A 20,012-nucleotide genomic window follows, 5' to 3' on the forward strand; every position below is an offset into this window, starting at 1 on the left:
GAAAATCTGAAGGATTCTAAAAAATGCAAGTAATACCCTTTCATGAATATAAAAGCATGGTTAAAGTATACACAGCTTTATTCAGACATGCAACGGAGATTAACATTTAAATCTCGCATTCTTTTCTCAACGTGCATGATATTATTTACCATCTGAGTAATTGAATTCAGAAAATCCAGTTCAGGTTTCATGCTCTGTTCTGCACTCTGGGTTGGGCTGATGATGTGGGGTGGGCTGGACTGAAGAAAAAGCACCAGGGATACACGTTCTGAACAGTTCAGAGACTTTTACCTGTGTCTGAAACACCAGGGATAGATTTTCACTATGATCCTGGAGAAGCTCAGGCACCTTCTTCCCACATCTGCTGCAAACCCCTATATTGCGTGTGCCCTTGTCTGCTGCTCAGTTGCCACAGTTGTGCTGGTGAAATGGATGAGACAGAGACAGATCAAGAAGAAACTCGACGCAAGAAAAAAGAAGAAAGAACAGAACCTGATCCAAATGCAAGAAGCTGTCCAGTGCTTCAAGAAACAGGTGTGTGACCTTACAATCAGAGTCCTGCCAGCCTGGTAGGAATACACCTCCCCTCTCCCACCCCATGGAAGCAATTTTTTTTTGTTTTTTTTTGTTACATTTGTACCCCACGCTTTCCCACTCATGGCAGGCTCAATGCAGCTTACATGGGGCAATGGAGGGTTAAGTGACTTGCCCAGAGTCACAAGGAGCTGCCTGTGCCGGGAATCAAACTCAGTTCCTCAGTTCCCCAGGACCAAAGTCCACCACCCTAACCACTAGGCCACTCCTCCACTGTTGCTACTATTTGAGATTCTAAATGGAATGTTGCTATTCAACTAGCAACATTCCATGTAGAAGTCGGCCCTTGCAGATCACCAATGTGGCCGCGTAGGCTTCTGCTTCTGTGAGTCTGACGTCCTGCACATACGTGCAGGACGTCAGACTCACAGAAACAGAAGCCTGTGCAGCCTTCTACATGGAATGTTGCTAGTGGAATAGCAACATTCCATGTAGAATGTCCAGTAGTAGCAACATTCCATGTAGAATCTCCAATAGTATCTATTTTATTTTTGTTACATTTGTACCCCACGCTTTCCCACTCATGGCAGGCTCAATGCGGCTTACATGGGGCAATGGAGGGTTAAGTGACTTGCCCAGAGTCACAAGGAGCTGCCTGTGCCTGAAGTGGGAAATCCCTTTTCTTGGGTCCCTCCACAGGCAGCACTTGTTTCTTAGCCCTTCTCCCCCAAAGGCAGCACTTACCCCCCACAGGCAAAACTTTTTTTGTCCTCTTGGCCCCCTCCACTGACAGCACGTATCCCTAGGGGTGGCTCACGGAGGGATGAGGGCCCCCTGGAAACCTGATTAGGAAGGAGGGTGAGGATGTCCCCTCACTCTAAACATTAGTCAGACAGTTGCCCCAGAAAAAAAAAAAAGAATGCCATTTATATCCCCAAGTTATACAAAACAAAACAGAAAACCGCCAACACTGGTTATAATCAACAAAAATTATTTGAGTTAAATTATGTTGCTTGGAACTCTAATACAAAAAAAATATATAAAAGAAATACTGATCCCTGACGCTGCATTGTTGCAGTGTTTAATGCAAACAGTAGTCCTCCAATTAGAGAAGAATTACAATTCTTAGCAAGCTTCTACAGAACGATAAAAATAAATATATATATACAATTTGCTTGGCAATTCTTAAAGGTTTCCGGAAAGAATAATAGGAGCCAATTTGCCTAATCCGAAGGGGAAGCTGATTCCATATTTTCATTCCTTGAAATTCAAAAGAAGATTCTTATATATATTTTTGATGACTATTTTTGCAGACGGATAGCCTAATTTCAGGCACTGCGTACTGCGGGCAGAAACAAGTGACTTAAGTATATTTAGATTAGGTACTAGCCTTTCATAATTTAGTTCACGTGGAGGGGCATAATCGAACGGGGCGCCCAATTTTTCCTGAGGACGTCCCGGCGAAGGGGCGGGGAAACCCATATTATCGAAACAAGATGGGCGTCCATCTTTCGTTTTGATAATACGGTCGGGGACACCAAATCTCCACATTTAGGTCAACCTTAGAGATGGTCATCCTTAGAGATGGTCGTCCCCGGTTTTCGGCGATAATGGAAACAGAGGACGCCCATCTCAGAAATGACCAAATCCAAGCCATTTGGTCATGGGAGGAGCCAGCATTCATAATGCACTGGTCCCCCTGGCATGCCAGGACACCAACCGGGCACCCTAGGGGGCACTGCAGTGGACTTCACAAATTGCTCCCAGGTGCATATCTCCCTTACCTTCAGTGCTGAGCCCCCCAACCCTCCCAACCGCCCCAAAACCCACTCCCCACAACTGTACACCACTATCATAGTCCTAAGGGGTTAAGGGGGGCACCTACATGTGGGTACAGTGGGTTTGTGGTGGGTTTTGAAGGTCTCACATTTACCACCACAAGTGTAACAGGTGGGGGTGGGGGGATGGGCCTGGGTCCGCCTGCCTGGAGTGCACTGCACCCACTAAAACTGCTCCAGGGACCTGCATACTGCTGTCATGGACCTGAGTATGACACTCGAGGCTGGCATAGAGGCTGGCAAAAAATATTTTGAAAATTATGTTTTGAGGGTGGGAGGGGGTTATTGACCACTGGGGGAGTAAGGGGAGTTCATCCCCAATTCCCTCCGGTGGTCTGGTCAGTTTGGGCACCTTTTTGTGGCTTGGTCGCAAGAAAAAATGGACCAAGTAAAGTTGGCCAAGTGCTCGTCAGGGACGCCCTTCGTTTTTCCATTATCGACCGAAGACGCCCATGTGTTAAGCACGCCCCAGTCCCGCCTTCGCTATGCTTCCCACATGCCCCTGGGAACTTTGGTCGTCCCCGTGACGGAAAGCAGTTGAGGGCGCCCAAAATCGGCTTTCGATTATGCTGATTTGGGCGACCCTGAGAGAAGGACGCCCATCTCCCGATTTGTGTCGAAAGATGGGCTCCCTTCTCTTTCGAAAATGAGCCCAATATAGATTTAAAAACTAAACATGCTATTTTAAATTCTAGCCTTGAGTTTACTAGAAGCCAAGGCAGCCAACAAAGGAGATGCCTTCTCATACTTAACTACCCTAAAAATCAATCTCGCAGATGTATTTTGCAGTAATTGTAATTTTTTCCCCTGTAATTTAACTGTAACCCCACAATATAGGGAGTTACCATCCTATATAATAATTTGCACCATGAACGTTCCATGAAGCTGCCTGGGCCCATGCCTCCTCTATTCTGATTGGCTGTACCTAGGACTGAAGCCTCGGATGACATCATCCAGAGAGCCCAAGCAACAGCAATGCAGGCCAAGGCAGCTTCGTGGAACGTTCATGGAAAATAAAAGCTAAGAAAAAGAAAGGACAAAAACCAACCCCCCCCCCAGAAAAGCAGATTAAAACAGCTTTGCTTGCTTGACCTCCTGCCGGCCACCTGAACAGCAGCGCTGCCTCCAAACTCTCATGAGCACATGCACAATAAGCAGGTTCCAGCGCGCGCGGAGCTCACCAGGCTGCTGCAGGATGCCGGCGGTGCAGCAAACACTGAGCAGGAGGGAGCAGAGGAAGACTCCTTGGCTCACGAGCTGCTCTCTGCTGTGCCGCCTCAAGCCCTTCACGCGCCAATGGCCAGGAGGGGGGGGGGGGGGGGAGACCCTGAAACTCGGACAAAGGAGGGGGGAGACCCTGAAACTCAGACGGAGGAGTCCCTGAAAGTCAGAGGGAGGGAGGAGATGACCATGGCACTCAAACAGAGGGGGGGGGGGGGGACCCTGGAACTGGGAGGGGGGACCCTGGAACTGGGAGGGAGGGAGAGAGAGGGGGCCTTGGGACACACTCTCATTCTCACACACACACTCTCTCACTCACAAACACACACTCACCCAGTCTCACTCTCTCACACACACTCGCACATTCACTCTCCCTCACACAGTGACTATCACACACACTCTCTCAAACAAACACACTCCGAGGAAAACCTTGCTAGCGCCCGTTTAATTTGTGTCTGAAACAGGCCTTCTTTACTAGTAATCTAATAAAGAAGCAGAATAGATTGTGCAATGCTTCTAACACTTTGGAAACTCAGAAATGAGCTAATTGCCCCTAACTGTCTTCAATTGAAAAATAATTTATTAATCAAGTCATTTATCTGGGTTTCCAATGTAAGTTAAGAATAGCCATACTGGGTCAGGCAAATGGTCCATCTAGCCCAGTGTCCTGTTTCCAACAGTGGCTAATCCAGGTCACAAGTACCTGGCAGAAACCCAAATAGTAGCAACATTCCATGCTACCAATCCCAGGGACAGCAGTGGCTTCCCCCATATCCATCTCAATAACAGACTGTGGACTTTTCCTCCAGGAACTTGTCCAAACCTTTTTAAAACCCAGATACACTAACCGCTGTTATTACATCCTCCGGCAAAGAGTTCCAGAGTAGAGAATGACACAGGGACGGAGACCTACGGTAACTGCAGGGACGGGGATAGGGACAGAATCTGAGGGGACAGGGTGGGGATGGGGACAAACTTTGTCCCCGTGTCGTTCTCTACTTTGAATCCTGTTAATGAACTGGACCATTTTATGTTTGAGTGATGTAGACGATATTTTGATTTTTTTTTTTGGAAAAACAAACTAACGTGTTTGCCACAACTGGCAAAATTTGCATGGGGGATCCTGAACATCCTGCTACCAGCACATCTTCTGAGAAGACAACTTCTATTGCAGGAAGGACTGTGGAAGACAGGAGAGCTAGACTGAATCCTGAAATTGTTGATGACTTCTTATTCATCCACAGATTTAAAAAATCATAACAGTGCTTCATAGGACATATTTCTTTAATAAAAAGATTTAAATATATAAATCATAAGTGTTCGAGGCTTCTGTAGATGAGGACAGAGCCTGTGGGGTGGGGCAGGGATGGGGACAGAATCTGCAGGGACGTGGTGAAGACGGCAACAGAGCCCATGGGAACTGGATGGGAGTGGAGTCAGAACCCGTGGCGATGGGGTGGGGGTGGGGATAAAACCCATGGGAACGGCCAAACTTTGTCCCCGTGTCATTCTGTGTTCCAGAGCTTAACTATTCATTGAGTGAAAAAAATATTTCTTTCTATTTGTTTTAAAAGTATTTCCATGTAACTTCCTCGAGAGTGATTAATAAGTGTTATTTTTGCAAATTAATAAACAAAGAAAATCTATATATATAAAACTCACCCTCAACGTTCTATTGTCTGCTGACGTCACTGAAGCCAAGGTTCGTATGTTCGAAGCTCTGAAGCCACGAAAATCACAGTCTCTGGGCCCCGCCCTCACGTCAAACGTTATGACGTTGAGGGCGGAGCAGATTCTCACCTCCAACGATCTACTCAGGCCACAAACTCCGGATTTCCACACTGTAGCTCTGCTCCGCCCTCGCGTCAAAACGCGATGACGTCGAGGGCGGGGCACGAAAACCACCACCCACACAGAGCTACAACGGAAACAGCAGCGGTGCACGCCACAAACCACGTAAAACCGCGACGAGCCATGCAGCCATGAAACCCTTGCTAGCGCCCGTTTCATTGCGCTCAGAAACGGGCCTTTCTTTACTAGTAATATAGATTTTGACATATTACAACACTCAAGTCCACTTTAAAGGGAGACATCCTTTACATAGGAGAAATTAAAGAAAAAGAAAATATCTATTTAAGAAATCTTATATCTAGGAGACAATTAAACAAGGTTAATTCTATTTCACTCCTTCAATTGTGATGGGTCCATGAAAACATATTTTTGTGACTTATAACATACAATACATTTACAAGGAAATCGAAGGTCAAATGTAACGCCTAGCCACAATACTTCTGGTTTCAATATCAAAAATTGTTTACATTTTTTGTGTGTTTCTTTCGAAACATCTGGACATTTTTCATCTGAATCTTATTCACATGTAATGCCATTTTCTTTCTTTGCTTTCCAGAATCCTGCTGTTAACCTGGAATCCATCGTCTCCCTCTCTCTTCTGGAACTCACTGAGAAGCTGAGGGAAGGCTCCCTCTCTCCCGACAGCGTCCTCTATGCCTATCTGGGAAAGGTGAGTGAAGGGCACTCTTATAGCACCGTCTCCATTCCAGCGTGGGACTCTCTGGCACCCCCCATAGGTTATTCAAGGAGATGGAAATACGGATGAGTGGATGATTACATGGTACTTGATGTATCAATTGGTTTGTTTTTTAAAGGCCATAGAACTGGATCAGGAGGTGAACTGCGTGACAGATTTCATTGAGGAGAGCAAAGCGCAGCTCCAGGAACTGAAGCAGATGAAAGAGAAGGGTTTGCTCTATGGAGTCCCAGTCAGCATCAAGGAACACATCGACTACAAGGTAGAATTTTAAAAATAAATTTAAAAGGGTTAAGCAGAGGTTTTCAGGGCCAGTAGTTTGAGCCACATGAAATGGAAGCTGAACTGTAGGGACTGGGCGGAGACGGATGACAGGTTTTTGTGGCCCCCTGAGCCAACTAGCACATAGAGCCCCCCCCTTTCCTGGCTGCAACGACCAAGTACACAGTTTTACTGTCTATCACACGAGGAACACCTCTCCTCCCGATATTCAGCCAGCGGCAATCAGCGTTAAAGTATCCCCATATTCAATGCCAGGCTATGTCCGGGCACCAGCACTGAATATTGGGGGATAATTTTGGGTGGGCTGGATGCCCGGCACTTAGGCAGACCCGGTCAATACTCAGCTGGGGCCGCAAAAACAATTATGCGGCCCTAGCTGAATATCAGGCTGGCTGACTGACATAACTGTCAGTGTCCCCACTTTCCCTCCCCTCTCCCAATCCGCGTCAAGGCACCTTCCCGGAAACCCCCCTGCCCTGTACAATGCCAGAAAATACCTTCCACTTATCTGAGAAAATACCATCTTTTTTAACAGTATAAAACTATTCTCAAAAAAACCCTGAAACCAGTTTTGAACCTGACCTCAGATACTACACTTAGGGCCCTGTTTACTATGCCGCGCTATAGGGGCGCTAGTGTTTTTAATGCACACTAATGCAAGAGACACCCATAGGAATATATAGGTGTCTCTAGCATTAGCATGTGCTAAAAACACTAGAGCAACTTACTACTAGTACTACTACTTATCATTTCTATAGCACTACAAGGCATACGCAGCGCTGTACACCATACATGAAAAGACAGTCCCTGCTCAAAGAGCTCACAATCTAAATATGGAATGTTGCTAGTGGAATAGCAACATTTCATGTAGAATCTCAAATAGTAGCAACAGAATCTCCAATAGTAGCAACATTCCACGTAGAATCTCAAATAGTAGCAACATTCCATGTAGAATCTCAAGTAATAGCAACATTCTATCTAGAATCTCAAGTAATAGCAACATTCTAGAATCTCAAATAGTAGCAACATCCCACGTTCCACTGCACTAACCACTAGCCTACTCCTCCACTAGCAACATTCCGTGTAGACGCCTGCTCTTGCAGATCAGCAACGCGGCCGCGCAGGCTTCTGTTTCTGTGAGTCTGACATCCACCACGTGGCCTAGTGGTTAGGGTGGTGGACTTTGGTCCTGGGGAACTGAGGAACTGAGTTCGATTCCCGGCACAGGCAGCTCCTTGTGACTCTGGGCAAGTCACTTAACCCTCTATTGCCTGCCGCATTGAGCCTGCCATGAGTGGGAAAAAGTGCAGGGTACAAATGTAACAAAAAAAAAAACAAAAAAAAACATTGGTCTGGATGCTGGTTGAGATTTCAGGGGTAGAGAGCTGGATCTGGGAGTCGTCAGCGTAGAGATGGTATTGAAAGCTATGGGATGATATCAGAGAGCCAAGGGAAGAAATGTAGATGGAGAACAGGAGAGGACCAAGAACAGAACCCTGAGGTACACCGATTGGTAGTGGGATAGAAGTGGAAGAGGATCCACCAGAGTGTACACTAAAGGTCCGAAGGGCCCTTAAAGAAATGTGTGCACTACATGGAAGTAATGCACACTGGTAATGACATTCATTTTAAAACAAAACAAACAAAAACACGAAACAAAATCCTTACGGCTCCTTTTACCAAGCTACCTTGTGCTTACTACAGTTTAAAAGGGCTTACTGCAGGGCACGCTTGGGGTTGCATACATATACAACACGTGCTAAAAAGTTATTTTTGTTTTTACCACAGAGGAGGCATGTCTGGCAGCAGCAGCAGCAGCAGCAGCCCAAGGCAAGATGCCACCTAAGGCAGGGCTGAGGTATTCCCCCCCCCCCACACAGACCAAGTTCTGGCATCTCCCCCCTTCCTTCCTCCACACTGTGTTATGTTTGATCGTGAGTCCTTGGACCTAGGCCAAGGCCTAGGCCAGACTAAGCCCACACTAGCACAGAGACTAAAAGGCAAGTCCAGCATGCTCAGTGAGACCAGAGAACACAACCAGGAAGGAAAGCTAGAACACACATATGGGCCGCAAGGCCAAACTGGAACCCACACATAACAGTGTGCTTATATAGGAGAAGTTGGGTGCATAAGGTATGATCTGGGAAATCACAGACCGGTAAGCCTGACTTCAGTGCCAGGCAAAATAGCGGAAACTATTATATTTTATTTATTTTATTTTAGTTACATTTGTACCCCGCGCTTTCCCACTCATGGCAGGCTCAATGCGGCAGGCAATGGAGGGTTAAGTGATTTGCCCAGAGTCATAAAGAATAAAATTATGGAACACACAGACAAACATAGATTAATGGACAGAGTCAGTATGTGTTCAGCCGAGGGAAATCTTGCCTCACCAATTTGCTTCATTTCTTCGAAGGCGTGAATAAACGTGAGCTGGTTGATGTAGTGTATCTAGATTTTCAGAAAGCGTCTGGCAAAGTTCCTCATGAGAGACTACTGAGAAAATTAAAAAATAATGGGATAGGAGGCAATGTCCTCCTGTTCAGTAAGTAAAGGGTTAAAGACAAACCCACACAGAGAGACAGTACACAGCTGTCCCGGAAAGCACAGACCAACAGAACAGCAGCTCACACAGACTCAAACAACAAATTCAATAAGTAATGGGTTAAAGCTAAACCAGAGAGAGAAAGAGAGAGAGAGAGAGAGAGAGAGAGAGAGAGAGAGAGAGAGAGAGAGAGGGCTCACAGCTGTGCCAGAAAGCACAGACCAAACAGAAGAGCAGAAGGTAAGAGCACAGCTGATGGAATTAACGCTAGAGCGTCCTATACAAGCAGAGGTAGGCTTAAATAGGATCTGACATCACTGCCTCAGATGCCAGCTCAATCCCTGACATAGCCAATCAGGTCCGAGTCACTGTCACTGCCATGCTTGTCCCAGTAAGATCATGACACCCCGTTCCCTGATTTTACCTTCTTTTTACGTTTTTTAAAAGCCAGTGGTGGCAGCTTTTCCCATAGGCTGCCCTGCTGCTAGAACCGGCCTCTTCTCTACTGCAGCCATCTCTGAGGAAACAGGAAGTTATATTAGCGAGGCGGCTGCAGTAAAGGGAAGAGGTGGGTGCCAGCCACAGGGCAGCGTATGGAAATCGCCAGCTTTTCAAAAATGTAAAAAGAAGGTAAAATCAGGGAACAGGGTGGAGGAAGGAAAGGGGGGGAGATGCCACTCCCGAATGAGTGCCGCCTGAGGCCCCCGCCTCAGGTGGCCTAATGGTCGGGTCACCCCTTTGTCTGGGGGACAGACAGTGGGCGGTTCTGCGGTAATCAGCGCAGCTACATTGCCGCGTGCTAACCGATTAGCACATGATTAGCGCATGAGCCCAAAAAAACAAACTTCAAAACCAAAGGCAATGACTACGAAAAATCCTATCAGTATACACGCCAAAGTAACAATCAGACTAAAACAGCAGTTCAAAGCTTCCTGTAGGTTTTTCTTCCATCCTCTACCTCTGCAAAGGAAGAGAATGTTATTCCATTACTTCAGTGCCTACATTAACTACAGATCACTGTAAATCTGCCCTTCGTATTCTAACCCACTCATTTGTTATAACCAGCTCGGATTATTGCAACTCACTTCTCAATGGAACCTGAACTCAAGACATCCATTGCTTAAAGATTCTTCAAAATTCGGCAATAAAACTTATAGCGGGTTCTAAAAAAATATGACCATGTCACCCCCTTAGAAAGAAGATCACTGGTTTTCAGTCTCTCATAGAATCACCTTCAAAATCCTCTCCTTAGTATCTTCAGTACATCACTCTTTCATATCTCTCTCGTTTCCTTATTCCCTACGTCTCCTCTAGGACACTCCGTTCCTCACAAGGCAATAATCTCACCACTCCCTCATTTCACGTCAACTGCTATGAATTTATTTGCACCTAAATTTTCAGTGTAACAGGTCCTGTCCTCTGGAATGCACTCCCTTACACCCTACTCTTAGAGGAATCTTTCATAAAGTTTAAATCTGCACTTAAAACCTTCCTAGTTAAAGATGCATATGATCTATAATACTCTTCATGCTCTTTAGAGGACAGGTCAGAGAATGTTGCTATATCTATACTCTCTCTACCTTTGGCTTTCATATCTAGTGATATATATTCTCTTATTGATTAATTATTGCAAACTGTCCAGAAAAGCAATTGATGAGCAGTATATCAAGTACTAATAAACTTGAAACTTAAGAGTAACATATTCGCTCTGGGGACTCCTCGTAACCACATAAGCAGTAGAGTAGCATATTCGCTCTGGGGACTCCTCGTAACCACATACGCCCCTGATTTTGTACTCTCAAGTCACTTATAAAATTACTCTCGGTCTAATGTTATATTTACTCTATCGATTGTTCAGTTCTCTACCTTGAGCATTCTCAGAAAGGTAGACTATAATCACCTCTTTTTTTTCTTTCCTGAAAGTCAGCCAGGCATAGAGGTAAGATACGAATCTTTGGCATGTTTCCTGCAGTCACTTAAGGACAAATCAGTAATGCAACATCAGGTGATAAAATCCTTGAAACAAACTATTGCAAAATGGGTTTTGTTTTGTTTTTTTAATCCAGTGCAAGTCAGATATGCACATTGTGAGAGGAAAGCCCTGCCATGGAAAGAGAAGAGGGGGAAAGGAGAGGGAAGAAGGCAGGAAAAGTCCAGCAGTTTTCTCTGTCCCTCAGGAAAACTGAAAGAAACTGAGAAAAACTGTCCTTACCTAGGAATTCTTGCTGTCAGACTTGGGAGGATGGGCAGGCAGGAAACAAAACACAGGAAGCTGACCATGCTCATAGGTTGAGAAATGTCACAAGAATTATAGGGATTGTAGTAGCTTAGAGTATCAAGTACTAATAAACTTGAAACTTAAGAGTAACATATTTGCTCTGGGGACTCCTCGTAACCACATAAGCAGTAGAGTAGCATATTCGCTCTGGGGACTCCTCGTAACCACATACGCCCCTGATTTTGTACTCTCAAGTCACTTATAAAATTACTCTCGGTCTAATGTTATATTTACTCTATCGATTGTTCAGTTCTCTACCTTGAGCATTCTCAGAAAGGTAGACTATAATCACCTCTTTTTTTTCTTTCCTGAAAGTCAGCCAGGCATAGAGGTAAGATACGAATCTTTGGCATGTTTCCTGCAGTCACTTAAGGACAAATCAGTAATGCAACATCAGGTGATAAAATCCTTGAAACAAACTATTGCAAAATGGGTTTTGTTTTGTTTTTTTAATCCAGTGCAAGTCAGATATGCACATTGTGAGAGGAAAGCCCTGCCATGGAAAGAGAAGAGGGGAAAGGAGAGGGAAGAAGGCAGGAAAAGTCCAGCAGTTTTCTCTGTCCCCCAGGAAAACTGAAAGAAACTGAGAAAAACTGTCCTTACCTAGGAATTCTTGCTGTCAGACTTGGGAGGATGGGCAGGCAGGAAACAAAACACAGGAAGCTGACCATGCTCATAGGTTGAGAAATGTCACAAGAATTATAGGGATTGTAGTAGCTTAGAGTATCAAGTACTAATAAACTTGAAACTTAAGAGTAACATATTTGCTCTGGGGACTCCTCGTAACCACATAAGCAGTAGAGTAGCATATTCGCTCTGGGGACTCCTCGTAACCACATACACCCCTGATTTTGTACTCTCAAGTCACTTATAAAATTACTCTCGGTCTAATGTTATATTTACTCTATTGATTGTTCAGTTCTCTACCTTGACCATTCTCAGAAAGGTAGACTATAATCACCTCTTTTTTTCTTTCCTGAAAGTCAGCCAGGCATAGAGGTAAGATACGAATCTTTGGCATGTTTCCTGCAGTCACTTAAGGACAAATCAGTAATGCAACATCAGGTGATAAAATCCTTGAAACAAACTATTGCAAAATGGGTTTTGTTTTGTTTTTTTAATCCAGTGCAAGTCAGATATGCACATTGTGAGAGGAAAGCCCTGCCATGGAAAGAGAAGAGGGGGAAAGGAGAGGCAAGAAGGCAGGAAAAGTCCAGCAGTTTTCTCTGTCCCCCAGGAAAACTGAAAGAAACTGAGAAAAACTGTCCTTACCTAGGAATTCTTGCTGTCAGACTTGGGAGGATGGGCAGGCAGGAAACAAAACACAGGAAGCTGACCATGCTCATAGGTTGAGAAATGTCACAAGAATTATAGGGATTGTAGTAGCTTAGAGTATCAAGTACTAATAAACTTGAAACTTAGGAGTAACATATTCGCTCTGGGGACTCCTCGTAACCACATAAGCAGTAGAGTAGCATATTCGCTCTGGGGACTCCTCGTAACCACATAAGCCCTTGATTTTGAACTCTCAAGTACAGCACTAGGGATCAGCCGGTCTGGAGAGAGAGAGAGAGAGAGATTGGTGCACAGTGGTAAAGGTGGTGGGAAAGTATGGTATATCCTGAAGAAAGTCTCTTTTGAAGTGTTGTGGTTGCAGAGAGAGGGAGAGAGGTGGGTAGGAGGGCTCAGAGGAAGCTAATCCCTAGTGCTGCAGAGAAGATGCAGACAGAGAAAGCTGGCAAGGGAAAATGCATGGAAAAGTCAGTAGGAGCTTACATGTAGCCCTTGAAGACTAACCCTGGTAAGAACAAGAGAATCATTGAGAAACCCTGGGTTAGGGAAGTGCCTGAGCAGGGAAAAGTTTGTGAGTCTGAAATGAGCTTCTGAAAGAGAAGAGTTTAACTTCTATTACAATTCCAGAGGAAAGGTTACGGAGGAGAGGACGCTTGAATTCTGGTTAGCCCATATATGTTGCAGCAATTAGCTAAGGCATGTTTAGTGCTGTTTATCGTGTACATGCTTTGTTGTTCAGACAAAAAAATTTGTATAGAGAGTTATAAGTTTCTTCTTCCAGTGTTAAGTAGAGGAGTGTGGTAGCCGTGTTAGTCCACTCTTAAGGTTATCAATAGAAATCAAACAAAATAAAACATGGAAAAGAAAATAAGATGATACCTTTTTTATTGGACATAACTTAATACATTTCTTGATTAGCTTTCGAAGGTTGCCCTTCTGTCCTAATTAGATTGTAAGCTCTGTCGAGCAGGGACTGTCTCTTCATGTTCAAGTGTACAGCGCTGCGTAAGTCTAGTAGCACTATAGAAATGATAAGTAGTAGTAGTAGTCTTTGGGATTCCGGAATCTTGCTATTATTTGTGTTCCGGAATCTTGCTACTCTTTGGGACTCTGCACAGAAGCTTGCTACTCTTTGGGATTCCGGAATCTTGCTATCCTTTGTCCTTATCCCTTATTTGTCCTGTTTCTCTGTCCTAATTAGAGAGGTGTGGTAGCCGTGTTAGTCCGCTCTTAAGATTATCAATAGAAATCAAACAAAATAAAAAATGGAAAAGAAAATAAGATGATACCTTTTTTATTGGACATAACTTAATACATTTCTTGATTAGCTTTCGAAGGTTGCCCTTCTTCCTCAGATCGGAAATAAGCAAATGTGCTAGCTGACAGTGTATATAAGTGAAAACATTCAAGCATTACTATGACAGTCTGACAGGGTGGGAGAAGGGGAGTGGGTAGGAAGTATGCATGGGGACATCAAAGCATATCATTGATATTCTAACAGGATATTCTAACCCATCCTGTTAGAATATCAATGATATGCTTTGATGTCCCCATGCATACCTCCTACCCACCCCCATCCTCCCACCCTGTCAGACTGTCATGTGGTAGATGACAGTATATATAAGTGAAACATCAAAGCATAACAGTCCACCAGGGTGGGGTTTATAATGGGCTAGAAAACCCAGATCCTTGTTAAGTCCAGGGGCGTATCTGTAATGGGGCCAACGGGTGCCTGTCCCCCGTACATTTGGCCCTGGCCCCCACTATTGCCGCCAACCCCCCCCCCCCGCTCCGACAATGGAAGCCTATGGGGGGGAGGGGAAACGGCCCCCGCACTTCGGGCTCTGGCCCCCCCTACCAGGGAAAGTCAGATACGCCCCTGGTTAAGTCCTGTCTGTTGGGTGTCAAAATATTCCAATCATTCTAACTTCAAAGGTCTTACGTTCCTGTATTATTTTAAAGTTACCTTTCAGGATTCTTACTATGAAATCACTGGTACAGTGGTCTGGTTTTGTAAAGTACTGCCCCACAGGGGTGGAATCCTGGCTGGCACTGGCATTCTTCATGTGATGTCTATGTAAATTAAATCTTGTCTTTAGCATCTGGCTTGTTTCTCCAATATAGCATCCTTCGTTACATTTTTTACACTGAATGATGTATACCACATTAGAAAATGAGCATGTAAAAGCTTCCTTTATGTTGAAAAGAGAGAAATTCATACATTTGAATTAAACTGAATAAAGAAGTGACACTTTGAATTTAAGAGCATAGTCTTTTACTGAATGCCAAGGAAGCTTCTGATGGGATAGCAGCTGGGGATGAAAAGAGGGAGGGCCTGCCACTAGAGGGAGGGGGAATCAATTTAAATGGTCAGGCACTTATCTTATAAATGAGTGGGAGCTATACTAACTGAACCACACAAATGCTTTCATCATTTTTTTTTGTTTTTTAAAATCTATTTGTAAAACACAAAGATAAAGGCTGGCATGTAGCCAGTGGCATATCTAGGTGGGGCCACGGAGGCCTGGGCCACCCCCCCAAATTTGCTCTGGGCCCCTGGTCGGCTGGCGGGGGTCCTCAACCCTGCCATCTGAAGACTTCATCCAGTGCTGGTCTGCGGCGCCGCCACCGCCGCATTGCGTGCCCTGCTCTCTCTTCCCCTTACGTCGTGCACGCTCCTTTTAGTGAAATCGAGCATGCTCAGTTTCACTAAATGCCGGACGTGAGGGGAAGAGAGAGCAGGGCAGGCATTGTGGCGGCAACGGAGACCAGCGCTGGACAAAGTCTTCAGCTGGCGGGGGTCGGGGACCCCCACCAGCCAAGATGTTACAGCGGTGGCAGTGGGCGGCGACGGGGTAGCGACCAAAATGTGCCCCCCCCACCTTGGGTTCTGGTACCCCTCTCACCTTGCGGTCTGGCTATGTCCCTGCATGCGGCATATAGGTCCACACCCTGATGCAGCTGGGGGGGGTTTAATATCCTGCGAAACACAGTCCGTGTAGGCAGCGGATCTGGAGACCTATTAAAAAAGCTAAGTAGCTAACTAAGTTTTAACTAATATTTGAATATATGAGAGTAGTTAAATATTAAATCAATAAGAGCCTACCCGTAACCTCCGCTCCCAAGACAAATCCCTCCTTTCAGTACCCTTCACCACCACCGCCAACTCCAGGCTCCGCCCTTTCTGCCTCGCCTCACCCCATGCTTGGAATAAACTCCCTGAGCCCATACGCCAAGGCCCTCTCCCTACCTATCTTCAAATCATTGCTCAAAGCCCACCTCTTCAATGTCGCCTTCGGCACCTAACCATTGTACCTCTATCCAGGAAATCTAGACTGTCCCAACTTGACATTTCGTCCTTTAGATTGTAAGCTCCTTTGAGCAGGGACCGTCCTTCTTTGTTAATTTGTACAGCGCTGCGTAACCCTAGTAGCGCTCTAGAAATGTTAAGTAGTAGTAGTAGTAGTAACCTACATATAGAGTGTCTTTGACCGATGACGAGGCAAGTGAGTCATGAGCCGACAGATCATGTGACTAGAGGGGGGGGGGGGGGGCAGAGTACAGTTCAGACACAGCTCCCTCTTCAGGACAGTGCCTCCCTGGCTGATGCTGGCTCCAGTACAGGGAATTGTTGCCCAGGCAGTGAGTGGAGTGAACCTGGGAACAGAAACCAGGGCGCCCCCTAGCTGTGATATAATATATTGCCAAAATTCTCCCTAAAATACACGTGTACCACAGTTAAGTGTACACATACGTGGAGTCTGGGTGGAGCACAGTTGGAACTCACACTTACATCGCTCCATGGTGCGACTGCACCTTGAGTATTGTGTTCAATTCTGGTCGCCGCATCTCAAGAAAGATATAGTTGAATTGGAAAAGGTGCAGCGAAGGGCGACTAAAATGATAGCGGGGATGGGACGACTTCCTTATGAAGAAAGACTAAGGAGGCTAGGGCTATATAGCTTGGAGAACAGATGGCTGAGGGGAGACATGATAGAGGTATATAAAATAATGAATGGAGTGGAACAGGTGGATGTGAAGCGTCTGTTCACGCTTTCCAAAAATACTAGGACTAGGGGGCATGCGATGAAACTACAGTGTAGTAAATTTAAAACAAATTGTAGAAAATGTTTCTTCACCCAACGCGTAATTAAACTCTGGAATTCGTTGCCGGAGAACGTGGTGAAGGCGGTTAGCTTGGCAGAGTTTAAAAAGGGGTTAGACGGTTTCCTAAAGGACAAGTCCATAAACCGCTACTAAATGGACTTGGGAAAAATCCACAATTCCAGGAATAACATGTATAGAATGTTTGTACGTTTGGGAAGCTCACCAGGTGCCCTTGGCCTGGATTGGCCGCTGTCGTGGACAGGATGCTGGGCTCGATGGACCCTTGGTCTTTCCCCAGTGTGGCATTACTTATGTACTTATGTACATGCTTAATTTATAGAATACTATGAGGTACATATATATCACTGGAACTTAGGTGCACACTCTAATGCCAGCTCTATGCCTTGCACAATTACTTGTGACTAATTTCTTGGTGTGTATTTTTGCCGTTAAGGTAGGATTCCATAAAAGGAAGCAGGCACCCGTGTTTCTTTATAGGATAGGTTCCTACCAGGCAACCCTCTGCTCATCTAGTTATAGGTATCTAGTTTAAGGGCAGGCGGAGGACTGGGAGAAAAGGGCTGGCAACGCAGGTCAGGCTGCCACTCAGAATGGAGAGAGAGAGAGAGAGGGAGGGAGCAGTGGCGTTCCTAGGGGGGCGGACGGCCGGGGCGGCGCCCTGCCCCCCGGGTGCGGCGCCCCCCCCAATGCAGTGCGGACCCCCCCAGCGAAAGACCCCCCCGTGAAAGAGCCCCCCCCGGGTGCATGCCGCTGGGGGGGGGGGGGGGTGCCGCAGCGCGCACCTCCTGTGAGTTTACTAACTTTGCTCGTTCGCTGCAGCTCCCTCTGCCCCGGAACAGGAAGTAACCTGTTCCGGGGCAGAGGGAGCTGCAGCGAACGAGAGAAGTTAGCGAACTCTCGCAGCAGGCGTGCTCCGCGGCACCCCCCAGCAGTGTGCACCCGGGGCGGACTGCCCCCACCCCCCCCCCTTGGTACGCCACTGGGAGGGAGGGAGGTGCGGGGGTCTGGAACTCGGAGGAGAGGGGGCATGAAACTCGGAGGGGAGGGGAGGAGAAGGAGGTAGGGGGAATGGAACTCGGAGGGGAGGGGGGCCTGGAACTCGGAGGGGAGGAGAGGGAGAGAGGGAGAGAGGGAGGGGGCATGGAAATTGGAGGAGAGGGGGGAGGGAGGGGGCCAAGCTGGAACTCATTTGTGTGAGAAACGGGCCTGTTTTACTAGTTTGTACTGAAATACTGCTCTATTTATAATTTTTTTTTTGTTTTCCTTGTAGGGTTCTGAAAGTTCATGTTGCCTGGTGCAGTATCTCAACATTGAAGCAGAGAAAGACAGTGTTGTTATCCAAGTCTTAAAGAAACAGGGGGCCATTGTATTTGCGAAAACCAATATTCCACAGGGCCTCTACAGGTACATATTTTCCTCCTTGTGATAATGTGGACTAGCGTTCCAAGCTTGGACCCTTCATAGACACAGGCAGCAGACAGGGTAAACCGAAAGATAAATATGAACAAAAATGACCAAAAGTCTGTTACTGTCACAGATGCAGATGGCATTCATTTCACACAAAAAGAAATTTCAATGTGGTAGGTATCCTGAATTCTAGCTTCATTAGCCCACACCTGCTAGCATTCATAGTGACTGCTCCTAGCAGGCTCACTTCAATACTTCCCTTGTAATCTGGATACCTTCCATGTGGTAAATACTGCAAAATATAAACCTCCTACCTTGACCTGTCTGCCACAGGGGAGTAGCCAGATCTCGACGGGAGGGGGGGGGGGGCAGATCCCAAGGTGGGGGGCACATTTTGGCCTGCCTCCCCAATGCCGTCCTCCTGTTGCCACTTCTGCTTCCCCCCCACCGCCGCTCACCCCACCGCTGCTGGAAGGTACCTTGGCTGGCGGGGGTCCTGTTTTCAGCACCGTGCACGCTTGTTTAATGAAACTGAGCAGAGCATACTCAGTTTCATTAAAACAAGCGTGCATGGGTGCCAGGCAATGTAAGACCTGCACGGCACAAACGCCTTAGCTGGTGGGGGTTGGGGACTCCCACCAGCTAAACCAGGGGCCCAGGTCCCCGTGTCCCCCCGTAACTTGACATGCTGCCTTTCTGAGGTTTTTGCAACTACATTCAAAGCGGTTTACATATATTCAGGTACTTATTTGTACCTGGGGCAATGGAGGGTTAAGTGACTTGCCCAGAGTCACAAGGAGCTGCAGTGGGAATCGAACTCAGTCCCCCAGGATCAAAGTCCACTGCACTAACCACTAGGCTAGTCCTCCACTCATTCCACCAATAAGAGCCAACCTCATCAGTGATGTCACAATGGCTTGATTACCCGATACTTGGCTCACTTCTGATATTGTGATGTCATAAGGGAAAGGGGGAAATGGAAATGGGACTTGATATTCTGCCTTTCTGAGGTATTTTGCAACTACATTCAAAGTGGTTTACATATATTCAGGTACTTATTTGTACCTGGGGCAATGGAGGGTTAAGTGACTCACCCAGAGTCACAAGGAGCTGTGGTAGGAATTGAACCCAGTTCCCCAGGATCAAAGTCTGCTGCACTAACTAAGCTACTCCACCACTCCTCCAAGACTCACTGCAAAAAGTGCAGAATCATGCATTTGGGGTGCAGAGTTCTGAAGGAGTAGTACCTGTTGGGAAGTGAGGACTGATGTGCACTGCAGGAGGGACCTTGGACTCAGGGTGATAGTGTCTGATTATTTCAAATTGATGGAACAGTGTAATAATGTGCTGGCCGGGGCAGAGGAATGTTGGGGTCCATAGGTAGATTATAACCAGCAGCAAAAAAGGAGCTAATAGTGCCCCCCTGAACGGGTTGTTGATATGATCTGACTTGGAATATTGCGGTCAGTTCTGGATGCCATGTCTCAAAAAGGTAGAGAGAGGGTCGAGGTGGTTCAGAAAAAGGCAACGAAAGTAGTCTAGGGTTTATATTAAAAGCTATATGAGAACAGCATGAAGGATCTAAATATGTATACACTGGAGATGACAGGATATCGGGGGTATGTAATAGAGATATTTAAATATATGAAAGACATTAATGCGCAAGAGATAAAACTTTTTTAACTGAAGGGAAGCTATGGAACCGGAGGGTACCCAATGAAGCTACTAAGTAGTAAAAAAAATAAATAAATAAAAAAAACCCGGAGAAAATATTTTTTCACTCAACGTGTAATTAAATTTGGAATTCATTGCCACATAATGTGGTAAAAGTAGTTAGCTTAGCAGGGTTTTAAAAAGGTTTGGCTAATTTCCTAAAAGAAAAGTGCAGAAGCCATTATTAAGATGGACTTGGGAAAATTCACTGCTTACTTATTCGGT

The 20,012-nt window shown here is 46.0% G+C and overlaps 1 protein-coding gene across 1 annotated transcript in view; it reads left to right on the forward strand.

Moving 5' to 3' along the window:
• Nucleotides 1-281: 281 nt before the first annotated feature.
• LOC115472755 (vitamin D3 hydroxylase-associated protein-like) overlaps nucleotides 282-20,012 on the forward strand; it is a 73,249-nt gene continuing 53,518 nt past the window's right edge. Inside the window, exons 1-4 of the mRNA XM_030207145.1 lie at nucleotides 282-534; nucleotides 6,001-6,114; nucleotides 6,260-6,403; nucleotides 17,938-18,071. Coding sequence (XP_030063005.1) covers nucleotides 325-534; nucleotides 6,001-6,114; nucleotides 6,260-6,403; nucleotides 17,938-18,071 — 602 coding nt within the window. The 5' untranslated portion in view covers nucleotides 282-324. The remainder of the gene's footprint in view (nucleotides 535-6,000; nucleotides 6,115-6,259; nucleotides 6,404-17,937; nucleotides 18,072-20,012) is intronic.

The sequence above is a fragment of the Microcaecilia unicolor genome, chromosome 6 (assembly GCF_901765095.1).
Source record: "Microcaecilia unicolor chromosome 6, aMicUni1.1, whole genome shotgun sequence".
In the NCBI taxonomy this organism is placed as follows: Eukaryota; Metazoa; Chordata; class Amphibia; order Gymnophiona; family Siphonopidae; genus Microcaecilia; species Microcaecilia unicolor.